Here is a 14,982-nt window from a genome sequence, read left to right on the forward strand (position 1 = left end):
ATAGACATAAGCATGATGGAAAGAGCTATGTACTAACCCAGTATACTGAAAATTGAGAACCAGGAATAAGCATAAAGAGGAACTAGAAGATACTTCATTGACCAATGAGCTTTTATGACCTTCTTCCAAAGATAAAAGGGGTAATGCCGATTGTCAGCAAGAAGATAGGGATGAGTAATGCTGCACCAAAACATTACATATGTGATCAAACATTGAAAGAAACGTCCCAAATATACATTAAATCTTCAATCTTCACGAGAAGGAGGACAAAGAAACAAGCTGAAGTAGTTGTTGCGGACAAACTAACCCATACCACAATTTCCTCAGCATATTAGATGGTTATCTCAACTGACCTAAAAAAATGCACAGAAAGGAAGCTGGTAATAAAGGCGACAAGCACTTGAAAGAAACTAAGGAGTTTGTTCTTCCAGAATGACCAAAGCAACCTTTTAGCTGGACCCATAGTGAGGTGTACAGGAGCCACAGCCAGAGTGGAAACCAAACTAAAATACATTATCTGCGCAAAATGTGGAGAAACTGCATGAGCTTCTTTTGCGCCTGCAATATTTGGAGAGATTGCAAAAAAACATTTTAGAAAACATAAAACAAAAACACCTATTACTAGCAAAAAATAGAACATGATAAGAGAGATTACCAAGAACTACACTTCCATTCCAATAGACAAAAGTGAAAAAGGCCACCAATGCCAAAAAGAAGGGGCTGAATGAGCACAAAATATCCCACTTCATATGCCATGCAGTCAAAAGTATATCGTGAATCTCATCAAGGAGCCCTGTATGACAATGTCACAAAGATGTACCATTAGGATTCCAAACAGACTACACAAACAAAGTGGTCAGAAAAACCATTTATGGAAAGCTCCAAAATTAACTTGCTCATTTGCTAAGATCCACCAAAATAAGCTGATACAGTAAATGCACACTTTGGAAATAAGAACGTTTCACTATTACAAACTAATATAAATTAATCAAACATGTGGAACAGAACCTGATGTTTGAGTTGCTGAATAGATACTAGTACTGAGCCTAGATTTATCATCCTCGTCCACAATGCCCTTGGACTTTCTTTTTCTCAAGTTGGAAGCAACAGTGGCACTACTGCTGGGAGTTAAATGACCATTTTTCCTGACTGACTCATGAGACTCGTCCACTTTCTCAACACTTCTTCTATGTGCTAGAGTAATATTTATGACCCCAGTACATGCAATAAAAACCATCCATATAATATTTGTTTGTCTAATGACAACTGCGAATGTGCCAAGCTGATTAGAAGACAAGGAAATTATATCACAAATTGCATAAAAAAAGGATATTGATTAGAAATTCCATATAATTCCATCATCAATCTGTTAGTATAATTACTTATTCTCACTTAAAAACTTAAAGTATGACAATCTTCCGTCCAGCTATAGCCCAAACACACAATATAATCATCTCAACCTCAAAATAACATTTTCCTACCCCCTAAATTCCTTGATTGTTGGTTTCTCAATCAACTATTTCCCTTATTTGTTCTTAATGCTCCATTGACTATTGTCTGGCAGCTGACAGAGCACCTTAGGTCTTTGGTAATTCAGATGAAAGGAAATGTCGCATGATGAGCTCATGAAAAAATCTTTGAATGATACAACCAACCACTTTCTGAAATCTTTCCTTGAGATGAGCTAGATAAACAGATGATAGAAAACTACATATTTTAAAATGTCAATATTTAAGGAACTAAATGCAGATTCTACTGCTTAAGTCAACAAAACCCCAAAAAAAAAAAAAAAAATGTAAAGTTGTCTGTTAAAATAAGCTTCCCTGAGGATTGCTTCTAAATTTTAACCTCTCGAACCAAAAACTATGCCACAACATAGTGAAATTTAAAAAGAAAAAAATGAGAAAATGAAAAGTCCATGTCTACAAAACCATGAAATTAAATCCAGAAACTTTCATCATGTGTAGAGATTCTAAATGAGAAAGTTGACTTGACATCATTACCAATGCACTAAGCTGATATTTCTTCTTCAAACATGCAAGGTACATAGCAAGTACTGCAGTAAGTGATGCAACATCTGTATAGTAAAGAAAAGTGAAGAACCAGTGGAGAGGGTACAACGCTAGGACCACAGCACGAAGAGTTGCTTTTCTACCATCAAGAATTGGTCTCAAATGAATTATTATCTCATATATGATAATGCTGCATAATACTGCCAACACACCATTTACAGAGCGAAGAACCGAAGTGGAGCAAACTTCAAAAAATGATGACACTGCTTGTATAAAGAACATGGCTGGAAACAAAGAAGCAACAGGGGCAAGTGAAAGATAGTACCTGCAAAAGTTTTACACCACACGTATCAACTTCTATTACTAAGATATTATTTCTTAGGATTTAAGTTGCAAGCCAGAACTAGCAAACAATAAAGCAAGCCTTAAAATGAATTTCAACAGCACTTAAATTTTCCATATTCATAAATGGATTTCTCATTACAAACGTTCCTAAAATTATTATATTAAATAAACATTTCTTTTATTTGTTTCTTCATAATGTAGCTCAGTTTACCACTTCAAAAAAACAAACATTATCATTCAAGCGAAATTTCATAACAAAGCAAGAAAACTAATGAATGGCATCCGATTCCAATCCTATAAATTTATTTGAACACAACTATGATCATATCCATTTAATTCAATCATTCTTCATTAACTTTCAACTTCAAATAAACAAAATGAAAAATTGAAACATAGAAATAGCATACAGGCCAGGAGGAGTTGTGATCATGGGATCCCAACTCTTGAAATTGCCTTTGCAGTACTGCTGAGCCTGGGGAACATGAAATATTTCATCCTGCAAACAACAGCTAGTGGTGAGAATAGCTTCAGCTTAGCAGCAGATTTTTACAGAGAAATTAATAAAAGGGGATATAATTCTTACCATGTAAGGGTCAGGAACAATGCGATTTACGAGAATTGAAATGGGAATGACCCACAAGCTCACAATCACAGCAACTGCCACTCTACCCATATCTATTTCTCCCTGTTCTCCGTTAAGAATTGACTCTGCACCAACAAAAAGGACTAAAGCTATTGGGATTAACGTTTCTCAATCTCAGAGACCTGAGCCTTGATCTCCCTTTTCTCTCTAATTCATCTTCTTTTGTTGCTCTTCCTCGTCATATAAATCCCAACTGTTATATTCTAGCCACGACAGTTCTGGCATCATTGATGGACGTGAGGAGTGAAGGAAAGAAAGGAATTCTGAATTTGGGTATTGATCTCTGGGTTAAGAATTGAAAATGCTGCGTTTATAAACAAGATGAGAGGCATGGCACTATGGCAAGTGACTAATTGCGGGCTTTGGTCTCAAGCGTCAAGGGTTGCGATAGAACCCGTCCAGTTCAGCCCATCAAGTCAGAGAAGAGTATTGCCAGGTCACAACCCAATATGACAGCTTTCTTCCACGACCCAATATCACAACTTTCTTTTATAATCTTAGATGTGATAACTCGTTATTGGCTAGCTTGCAAAAGAGATCATACTATCCATTTTCGAGCTAACCAACAAACTACCACGTCAGAGATTGTAAGAGAAGGTTGTAGATCTAGCATTATTCTTCAAAGAATTAGCATGATACTAGATAAGGGAAGTGATTTTTAACACCTATTAAATTGATGACTATCCGTCACTACTAAATACACATCTATTAAGTTTTAAAAAGTTTTCTTTAAATCCAATTTAATACAAAAATAGCCCTGCTTAACTAGGTTTAATTAGGGTTTTTATTTGCATCCATTTTCCCCAATTTCAAACTTAATTAAGGTTTTTTATTATACTATTTTTCCTCAATTTCAAACTTAATTAGGGTTTTGTTTACACCATTTTTCCCAATTTCTTAGTTGGGTTTTTCTTTTTTAATTATACCCCTTTTTTCTCAATTTCTTAATTGGGTTTTTCTTTTTTAATTATACCGTTTTTTCTCAATTTCAATTTTGAAACTTACTTTTTTCTTCTTCATATTCAAATTCATCTCGTTGTGTATCACTTTCTCCATAGTTTTAGTTTTATATTTTCATCAAATAAATAATTATTTGAAAAAAAAGAAAACATTATTTCAATGATTTAAAAAATTTTAGAGTTAGGGTTTATGTAAAAATTAAAACAAAAATATAAAACAGAGAATGAGTATATTTAAAAATTATCATGATATGAAAACTAAACTTGTCAACACAAAAATATACCTAAAAGTAGAGATACTCATTAATTTGATGGGGGTTAAAAATCACTTCATATTAGATAATTTGGTTGGGCTTAGGATGGGTTTGAACCATTTATATATTAATTTATAGAATTATTGCATTAATCCCCTAAAGTAAGATATAACAAAAAAAATACCCCTAAGGTTTTTGAAATAATAGAATTCCCTCGTCGTTAAGTTTTAGGTGTTAAAATAAATAGTAGTATGACAATTTAGTAATATTTACTAACTCATAATAATATAAATTTTAACGGCTCACTAACAGATCATTAACGACAAAGAGTGTTTTTTGTTATTTCATAAACCTCACAAAAATTTATGTTATTATATCATACCCCCAGGAGGATTAATGTCCTTAACTTAATTTATATTATTTTTAAAATAAATTTAATAATTTAATTTTTAAAAAAAAAGTGAAAGATCACCAGTAAACTACTTCTGGGTGATCGAGTGGTCCGATAGGGACTTTTGGGTGTATTACTCAAGAAGTTCTGAGTTTGAGTCCCTTCTTGATCGTCAACAGGGGTAGTCATTGAAGCTCTTACCCAGTCAATAGTTTTAAGGTCCTAGAGGATTAGTGTTTCAGGGTCACGGGAGATTAATTGAGTTGCATGTGAACTGCCCTGGACACCCTCGGTCATCCAAAATAATAAAAAAGGGCACATTGTCGTTGGTCATCATATTTATTAATGATCTTACATTGTGGTTGTTAATCTATGCAATTATATGTTTATCGTTAACAAAAATATCAATTGGTCATAAACAACTATCAAAATTTTGACAACTAAAAGTCTGACCACCCTTGTAGTTAAACGTTACATCTTTTTCTGATGTTTTATAAACGGCTGCATCCACTAATCATTTTTGTGTAATGGTATAAAGCAACGAGTTCTGGATTCAAATCTTACCAAAGAAAACCCTTATTATTGCTTCATATTATGAACTGGATCTAAAAAAGTCGAATGCAAATCTACTACACTCATCGTGCTCATCCGCGAACCATTCAAATTTGTTAAACTTCTCAATTTTCTTTTTTTAAATAAAATTTACACGAACATATATTAATTATCTCTGGGTGGCCAAGGTTCTACAGAGACTTTTGAGTATATTACTTAAGAGGTCATGAGTTCGGTCTCCCTGTATTATTAATAGGGATAGCCACTGAAACATTACCGGTCGGTAGTTCTAGGATCCCGAGGAAGAAGATGAGCGTAAATTGACCCAAACACCCCACAGTCTCAAAACAACAACAAAAAAATATTCAATGAAAACCTTTGATATGGTTTCGGTCTATATATTAAAAAAGGATGGCAGATGATTTCCCTGTGAATCATTGAATTTGCTCATCTACTTTGATTTTTTGGTCTTAAACTAGAATGCTAAAGAGAAATAACTTTATGGCAAGGTATAGAGTGTTACAAATCCACTTACGAGTAAAGAGGCATGTCATATTAAAAACACGAATCGGCAGACCTATCACACATAAACGCCACAGAATCTAAAGCATGAAAACAACTTTTCTTATTTTTTTTCCCTCGAAACACATCATAATAAAATTATAAATTTCTACTCAAAATCAAAAGGTGTTCGTATACAACACCCATGATACAAAAGGGAGATGTCTGATTCAATACAAAAATGGTCAGGGCAATATCTAGCCTGGTAAAGAAATTCAAATTACTTTCAAATCAAGGGACCTTTTTCTAAGCCTATTTCATTTCCCTATCTACCATATAATCTCTGGATCCCAGGTTCGTGGTCCCAATGGAAGGGCCGGAGCAAGAACTCATCATGTAAGAATTAAGGACTATATAGAACCCCCATCAGAAGCCATGTAGATCATTGTTAATATCGGAATGAAGAATCATAAAATGAGTGGTATTGGTGTAGCTGAACTCGATTAGAGGAGCGGGAACAAGAACTGCAGCTGTAGCCAAGAAATATCCCACACCCAGATCTTCCTTGAGTTTCCCTGCCAATCAAAAATAATAAGGCCCTCCCATGGCTAAAGTATATAGACATAAGCATGATGGAAAGAGCTATGTACTACCCCAGTATACTGAATTGAGAACCAGGAATAACATAAAAGGAACTAGAGATACTTCTTGACCAATGAGCTTTTATGACCTTCCTCCAAGATAAAAGGGGTAATGCCGATTGTCAGCAAGAAGATAGGGATGAGTAATGCTGCACAACAAAACTTACATGTGATCAAACATTGAAAGAAACGTCCCAAATATACATTAAATCTTCAATCTTCACGAGAAGGAGGCAAAGAAACAAGCTGAAGTAGTTGCAGACAAACTAACCCATACCACAATTTCCTCCATATTAGATGGTTATCTCAACTGACCTAAAAAAATGCACAGAGAGAACTGGTAATAAAGGCGACAACCACTTGAAGAAACTAAGGAGTTTGTTCTTCCAGATGACCAAAGCAACCTTTTAGCTGGACCCATAGTGAGGTGTACAGGAGCCACAGCCAGATTGGAAACCAAACTAAAATCATTATCTGCGCCAAATGTGGAGAAACTGCATGAGCTTCTTTTTGCGCCTGCAATATTTGGAGAGATTGCAAAAAACCATTTTAGAAACATAAAACAAACACCTATTACTAGCACAAAAATAGAACATGATAAGAGATATACCAAGAACTACACTTCCATTCCAATAGACAAAAGTGAAAAAGGCCACCAATGCCAAAAAGAGAGGCTGTGCACAATATCCCATTTCATATGCCATGCAGTCAAAGTATATCGTGAATCTCATCAAGAGCCCTGTATACAATGTCACAAAGATTTACCATTAGGATTCCAAAAGACTACACAAACAAAGTGGTCAGAAAAACCATTTATGGAAGCTCCAAAATTACTTGCTCATTTGCTAGAGCCACCAAATAAGCTGATACAATGCACTTTGCAAAAGAACGTTTCATATTACAAACTAATATAAATTAATCAAACTGTGAACAGACGACTGTTTGAGTTGCTGAATAGATACTAGACGCATAGATTTATCATCCTCGTCCACAATGCCCTTGGACTTTTTTCTTTTCCAAGTTGGAAGCAACAGTGGCACTACGGCTGGGAGTTAAATGACCATTTTTCCTGACTGCCTCATGAGACTCTCCCACTTTCTCAACACTTCTTCTAGTGCTAGAGTAATATTTATGACCCCAGTACATGCAATAAAAACCATCCATATAATATTGTTTGTCTAATGACAACTGCGATGTGCCAAGCTGATTAGAGACAAGAATTATACACAAATTGCATAAAAAAAGGATATTGATTAGAAATTCCATATAATTCCATCATCAATCTGTTAGTATAATTACTATTTCTCACTTAAAAACTTAAAGTATGACAATCTTCCGTCCAGCTATAGCCCAACACACAATATAATCATCTCAACTCAAAATAACATTTTCCTACCCCCAATTCCTTGATTGTTGGTTCTCAATCAACTTTTCCCTTATTTGTTCTTAATGCTCCATTGACTATTGTCTGGCAGCTGACAGAGCACCTTAGGTCTTTGGTAATTCAGATGAAGGATACAACCAACCACTTTCTGAAATCTTTCCTTGCAATTAGCTAGATAAGATGAAAACTACATATTTAAAATGTCAATATTTAAGGAACTAAATGCAGATTCTACTGCTTAAGTCAACAAAAGCCCAAAAAAAAAAATGTAAAGTTGTTTGTTAAAATAAGCTTCCCTGAGGATTGCTTCTAAATTTTAACCTCTCGAACCAAACTATGCCACAACATAGTGAAATTTAAAAAGAAAAAATGAGAAAATGAAAGTCCATGTTCACAAAACCGTGAAATAAAATCCAGAAACTTTCATCATGTGTAGAGATTCTAAATGAGAAAGTTGACTTGACATCATTACCAATGCACTAAGCTGATATTTCTTCTTCAACATGCAAGGTACATAGCAAGTACTGCAGTAAGTGATGCAACACTGTATAGTAAGAAAAGTGAAAACCAGTGGAGAGGGTACAACGCTGGACCACAGCACGGAGGTTGCTTTTCTACCATCAGAATTGGTCTCAAATGAATTATTATCTCATATATGATAACTGCATAATACTGCCAACACACCATTTACAAGCGAAGAACCGAAGTGGAGCAAACTTCAAAAAATGATGACACTGCTTGTACAAAGAACATGGCTGGAAACAAAGAAGCAACGGCAAGTGAAAGATATTCCTGCAAAGTTTTACACCCACGTATCAACTTCTATTACTAAGATATTATTTCTTAGGATTTAATTTGCAAGCCAGAACTACAAACAATAAAGCACCTTAAAATGAATTTCAACAGCACTCAAATTTTCCATATTCATAATGGATTTCTCATTACAAACGTTCCTAAAATTATTATAATAAAAATTATATTTTCTTTATTTGTTTCTTCAAATGTTCTCTAGTTTACCACTTCAAAAAAACAAACATTATCATTCAAGCGAAATTTCATAACAGCAAGAAAACTAATGAATGGCATCCGATTCCAATCCTATAAATTTATTTGAACACAACTATGATCATTCCTATTTATTCAATCATTCTTCATTAACTTTCAACTTCAAATAAACAAAATGAAAAATTGAAACATAGAAATAGCATACAGCCAGGAGGAGTTGTGATCATGGATCCCAAGCTCTAATGTACAGGCGCCTCTATCTTTGGCGTTGTGGAGCAAGGTCAAGTCAACGACATCATAGGTGGAGAAAATGGAAGAAGAGGGTTGATCGGTGTCGGCATAGAAGAGCAGAGTGAAAATGAAGACGATAATTGTGAATCCGACCACTGCGATTGCCCACTCCCTCTTGGTCCACTTTCTCCACCAAATCAGAGCGCGAAGCCGAGGATTCCCCATTGATTCATCTAAAGCATTTGCCACTATAGCTAATTTTAATATTCCACTAATAAACTCGTAACGAATCGTATTAATCTACTTGTCCCTTTAAATATAAGTGTGAGGTACTGTATCAGTGTCACTGTGTCAGGGATGGAGAAGAATTTTTCTTCTGGGGGTCAAATGTAATATTCGATGAATAATGGAGTCAAAAGTGATTTGAAAGTTACATTCATGGGGTCCAAAATTAGGATCGCCAGAATAAAGAGTCAAAATCATTTTGGTCTCTGTAATTTTGGTCAACTAACAGTCAAGGACATAATTATTTTTCCGGTATATAAAAACTTTTTAGATTTAAAACAAGGCCGAGGACTGAGGTCGAAATTTAAATTTTATTTTAAATAAAAACAAATAAATTTTATTAATTAATTTTACCTCATTGGTTATAATTTAAATTAATTTTCCTTAACCTATTTCATTTAAATTTCCTAAACCTTTTTCCTATAAAACATCTCCAAGAAGAAGAGAGAATGGCGATAATTGTTTGATATACGATAATGACAGCATGTCGTGAATTCAAAGGAAGAGACAAACATAGGGAGAGAAATTAGGGATTTCAGTGTTTAAGAACTGTAAATTTGTTAACTTGTTACAATTGTTTACTCTCTAAACTTTGCTCAAAGACGTGTTGATCGGATTAAGAGACAGTCCGAGTTTTAAAACATTGATGTTTATAAATGAAATTTATCTCATTGGAGGTTGTAAAGTTCCTTTGAAATAACTTATTGTGAGAATTCTTAAAAAGTAAAAATAGGTCGATAAAGAGGGAAACGTGCCTTGCTTTCTCCCACTTCAAGGCCAGCAACAGATTCCTGTGAAAAAACATACCTCAACCCAACTTTTAAGATTTCCTTTATCAATCTGCTTATACCTGAAACAAGCATCAGATGCCTGGTTCAAAAAACTGAAAGTAACTCTTCATCAACCAAGCCTTGGATATCTTATTGTATTAATAAAGTTTGGTGGTTGATGAAAATCCGTTGTATATTCATTGGAAGACAAGTAAGAGAATATTGAGATATCTAAAGGCATTGTTGATCATGGTCTATTGCTAAAAGCTAAGTAATCTTTTGGTTATACGGTACTCAAATGCTAAGTGGATAACTGATCTTGATTGATAGTTCTACATATTTTGTTTATTTGAAAGGAAACTTGGGATCTTAGAGTTCAAAAAAGCAAGCAACAATATCAAGCATAGATTATGGCTGCAAAGTGTACTTACAAAGCCTCCTTTGAGATGATGTGAAAATCTGAGTGTTGTCATATTGTCTGCAAATCATGTGCTACACTCAATGACAAAACATATGAAATTAGATTGTTAATGAGAAGATAATAAAAAATAAAAAATAAAAAAAGACCCTTCTCTAGATTATTGGATAATTGATATATTCAGCAACTCACTTCCATAATAGCCTAAAGAACAAACTAAATGAAATGTCACTGGCTATACTTAGCTTTGAGGGGAAGTATTGAAGTAATAAATCATGACTCGAACCATTCAAATTTGTAAACTTCTCAATTTTCTTTTTTAAATAATAATTTACAACGAACATATATATATTATTATCTCTGGGTGCCAAGGTTCTACAGAGACTTTTGAGTATATTACTTAAGAGGTCATGAGTTCGAGTCTCTCCTGTATTATTAATAGGGATAGCCACTGAAACTATTACCGGTCGTTTCTAGGATCCCGGAGGATTAGCTAAGATGAGCGTAAATTGACCCAAACACCCACATGTATCAAAAACAACACAAAAAAATTATTCATATGAAAACCTTTGATATGGTTTCTGTCTATATATTAAAAAAAGGATGGCAGATGACTTTCCCTGTGAATTCATTGAGAATTTGCTCATCTATCTTTGATTTTTTGGTCTTAAACGAATGCTAAAGAGAAATAACTTTATGGCAATTGTATAAGAGTGTTACAAATCCACTTACGAGTAAAGAGGCATTGCATATTAAAACACGATCCGGCAGACCTTATCACACATAAACGCCACAAGAATCTAAAGCATGAAAACAACTTTTTCTGGATTTTATTTTCCCTTGGCGAAACACATCAATAATAAATTATAAATTTCTATTCTCAAAAATCAAAAGGTGTTCGTATACAACACTTCCATGATACAATGAAGGTGAGATTTCTGTTATTTCAATTTGAAAACTAAATATGGTCAGGCAATATCTGACCTGGTAAAGAAATTCAAAATTACTTTCATAATCAATGGACCTTTTTCTAAGCCATTTTTCATTTCCCTATCTACCATATAAATCTCTGGATCCCAGGTTCGTGGTCCCAATGGAAGGGCGGAGCAAGAACATCATCATTGTGAAGATATTAAGGACTATATAAAGAACCCCCATCAGACCCAATGTAGATCATTGTTAATATCGGAATGAGAATCATAAATAGAGTGGTATTGTGTGTATCTGAACTCGATTAGAGGAGCGGGAACAAGAACTGCAGCTGTAGCCAAGAATAGCCAACACCAATCTTCCTTTGAGTTTTCCCTGCCAATCAAAAATAATAGGCCTCTCCATGGCTAAGAATATAGACATAAGCTGATGGAAAGCTATGTACTAACCCAGTATACGTAAATTGGAACCAGGAATAAACATAAAGAGGACTAGAAGATACTTCATTGACCAATGAGCTTTTATGACCTTCCTCCAAGTAAAAGGGGTAAGGCCGATTGTCAGCAAGAAGATAGGGATGAGTAATGCTGCACCAAAACTTACATATTGTGATCAAACATTGAAAGAAACGTCCCAAATATACATTAAATCTTCAATCTTCACGAAGGAGGACAAAGAAACAAGCTGAAGTAGTTGCAGACAAACTAACCCATACCACAATTTCCTCAGCATATTAGATGTTTATCTCAACTGACCTAAAAAAATGCACAGAGAGGAAGCTGGTAATAAAGGCGACAAGCACTTGAAGAAACTAAGGAGTTTGTTCTTCCAAATGACCAAAGCAACCTTTTAGCTGGACCCATAGTGAGGTGTACAGAGCCACAGCCAGAGTGGAAACCAAACTAAAATACATTACTGCGCAAAATGTGGAGAAACTGCATGAGCTTCTTTGGCGCCTGCAATATTGGAGAGATTGCAAAAAACCATTTTAGAAAACATAAAACAAAAACACCTATTACTAGCAAAAATAGAACATGATAAGAGAGATTACCAAGAACTACACTTCCATTCCAATAGACAAAATGAAAAAGGCCACCAATGCCAAAAAGAAGGGCTGAATGAGCACAAAATATCCCATTTCATATCCATGCAGTCAAAGTATATCGTGAACTCATCAAGGAGCCCTGTATGACAATGTCACAAAGATGTACCATTAGGATTCCAAACAACTACACAACAAAAAGTGGTCAGAAAACCATTTATGGAAAGCTCCAAAATTAACTGCTCTTGCTAGATCCACCAAAATAAGCTGATACAGTAATGCACACTTTGCAAATAAGAACGTTTCAAATTACAAACTAATATAAATTAATCAAACATGTGGAACAGACCTGATGTTTGAGTTGCTGAATAGATACTATTACTGAGCATAGATTTATCACCTCGTCCACAATGCCCTTGACTTTCTTTTTCTCAAGTTGGAAGCAACAGTGGCACTACTGCTGGGAGTTAAATGACCATTTTTCCTGACTGACTCATGAGACTCTTCCACTTTCTCAACACTTCTTCTATGTGCTAGAGTAATATTTATGACCCCAGTACATGCAATAAAAACCATCCATATAATATTTGTTTGTCTAATGACAACCTGAATGCCAAGCTGATTAGAAACAAGGAATTATATCACAAATTGCATAAAAAGGATATTGATTAAAATTCCATATAATTCCATCATCAATCTGTTAGTATAATTACTTATTCTCACTTAAAAACTTAAAGTATGACAATCTTCTCCGTCCAGCATAGCCCAAACACACAATAATCATCTCAACCTCAAAATAACATTTTCCTACCCCCTAAATTCCTTGATTGTTGGTTTCCTCAATCAACTATTTCCCTTATTTGTTCTTAATGCTCCATTGACTATTGTCTGGCCGAGCAGAGCACCTTAGGTCTTTGGTAATTCAGATGAAAGGATACAACCAACCACTTTCTGAATCTTTCCTTGCATTAGCTAGATAAACAGATGATAGAAAACTACATATTTTAAAATGTCAATATTTAAAAACTAATGCAATTCTACTGCTAAGTCAACAAAAGCCCAAAAAAAGAAAATGTAAAGTTGTTTGTTAAATAAGCTTCCCTGAGGATTGCTTCTAAATTTTAACCTCTCGAACCAAAAATATGCCACAACATAGTGAAATTTAAAAAGAAAAAAATGAGAAAATGAAAAGTCCATGTCTACAAACCGGAAATAAAATCCAGAAACTTTCATCATGTGTAGAGATCTAAATGAGAAAGTTGACTTGACATCATTACCAATGCACTAAGCTGATATTTCTTCTTCAAACATGCAAGGTACATAGCAAGTACTGCAGTAAGTGATGCAACATCTGTAAGTAAGAAAAGTGAAGAACCAGTGAGAGGTACAACGCTAGGACCACAGCACGAAGAGTTGCTTTTCTACCATCAAGAATTGGTCTCAAATGAATTATTATCTCATATATGATAATGCTGCATAATACTGCAACCACCCATTTACAGAGCGAAAAACCGAAGTGGAGCAAACTTCAAAAAATGATGACACTGCTTGTACAAAGAACATGGCTGGAAACAAAGAAGCAACAGGGGCAAGTGAAAGATAGTACCTGCAAAAGTTTTACACCGCACGTATCAACTTCTATTACTAAGATATATTTCTTAGGATTTAAGTTGCAAGCCAGAACTAGCAAACAATAAAGCAAGCCTTAAAATGAATTTCAACAGCACTCAAATTTTCCATATCATAAATGGATTTCTCATTACAAACGCCTAAAATTATTATATTAAAAAACATTTCTTTTATTTGTTTCTTCATAATGTATCTCAGTTTACCACTTCAAAAAAACAAACTTATCATTCAAGCGAAATTTCATAACAAAGCAAGAAACTAATGAATGGCATCCGATTCCATCCTTAAATTTATTTGAACACACATGATCATATCCATTTTATTCATCATTCTTCATAACTTTCAACTTCAAATAACAAAATGAAAAATTGAAACAAGAAATAGCATCAGGCCAGGAGGAGTTGTGATCATGGATCCCAACTCTTGAAATTGCCTTTGCAGTACTGCGGACTGGGGAACATGAAATATTTCATCCTGCAAACAACAGCTAGTGGTGAGAATAGCTTCAGCTTAGCAGCAGATTTTTACAGGAAATTAATAAAAGGGGATATAATTCTTACCATGTAAGGTCAGGAACAATGCGATTTACAGAATTGAAATGGGAATGACCCACAAGCTCACAATCACAGCAACTGCCACTCTACCCATATCTATTTCTCCCTGTTCTCCGTTAAGAATTGACTCTGCACCAACAAAAGGACTAAAGCTATTGGGATTAACGTTTCTCAATCTCAGAGACCTGAGCCTTGATCTCCCTTTTCTCTCTCTATCATCTTCTTTTGTTGCTCTTCCTCGTCATATAACCCAACTGTTATATTCTAGCCACGACAGTTCTGCATCATTGATGGACGTGAGAGTGAGGAAAGAAAGATTCTGAATTTGGGTATTGATCTCTGGTTAAGAATTGAAAATGCGGCGTTTAAACAGATGAGAGGCTGGCACTATGGCAAGTGACTAATTGCGGCTTTGGTCTCAAGCGTCAAGGGTTGC

General features: G+C 34.7%; 1 protein-coding gene and 2 pseudogenes across 3 annotated transcripts; all 3 read right to left on the reverse strand.

Annotated features, from left to right (window-relative positions):
* Positions 1 to 32: 32 nt before the first annotated feature.
* On the reverse strand, positions 33 to 3,357 carry LOC116121166 (dol-P-Glc:Glc(2)Man(9)GlcNAc(2)-PP-Dol alpha-1,2-glucosyltransferase-like). 3 transcript variants are annotated; one of them, XM_031407111.1, is made up of 7 exons: positions 2,941 to 3,356; positions 2,765 to 2,853; positions 2,004 to 2,337; positions 1,009 to 1,282; positions 656 to 793; positions 354 to 558; positions 33 to 180 (listed from the first exon to the last, which is right to left on the reverse strand). In XM_031407111.1, the coding sequence occupies exons 1-7, from the start codon at positions 3,028 to 3,030 to the stop codon at positions 33 to 35; spliced, it is 1,278 nt and encodes a 425-aa protein (XP_031262971.1). In that variant the 5' UTR covers positions 3,031 to 3,356. The 3 variants fall into 3 exon arrangements, with proteins under 3 accessions (XP_031262971.1, XP_031262972.1, XP_031262973.1); XM_031407112.1 differs by having other exon boundaries at positions 136 to 180; positions 308 to 558; XM_031407113.1 differs by lacking the exon at positions 33 to 180 and having other exon boundaries at positions 387 to 517; positions 2,941 to 3,357.
* A 2,703-nt stretch (positions 3,358 to 6,060) lies between these two features.
* Positions 6,061 to 9,143, reverse strand: LOC116121162 (annotated as a pseudogene).
* A 2,071-nt stretch (positions 9,144 to 11,214) lies between these two features.
* On the reverse strand, positions 11,215 to 14,640 carry LOC116121163 (annotated as a pseudogene).
* Between the last annotated feature and the right edge of the window lie 342 nt (positions 14,641 to 14,982).

Source organism: Pistacia vera, unplaced genomic scaffold (genome assembly GCF_008641045.1).
Source record: "Pistacia vera cultivar Batoury unplaced genomic scaffold, PisVer_v2 Contig969, whole genome shotgun sequence".
NCBI lineage: Eukaryota > Viridiplantae > Streptophyta > Magnoliopsida > Sapindales > Anacardiaceae > Pistacia > Pistacia vera.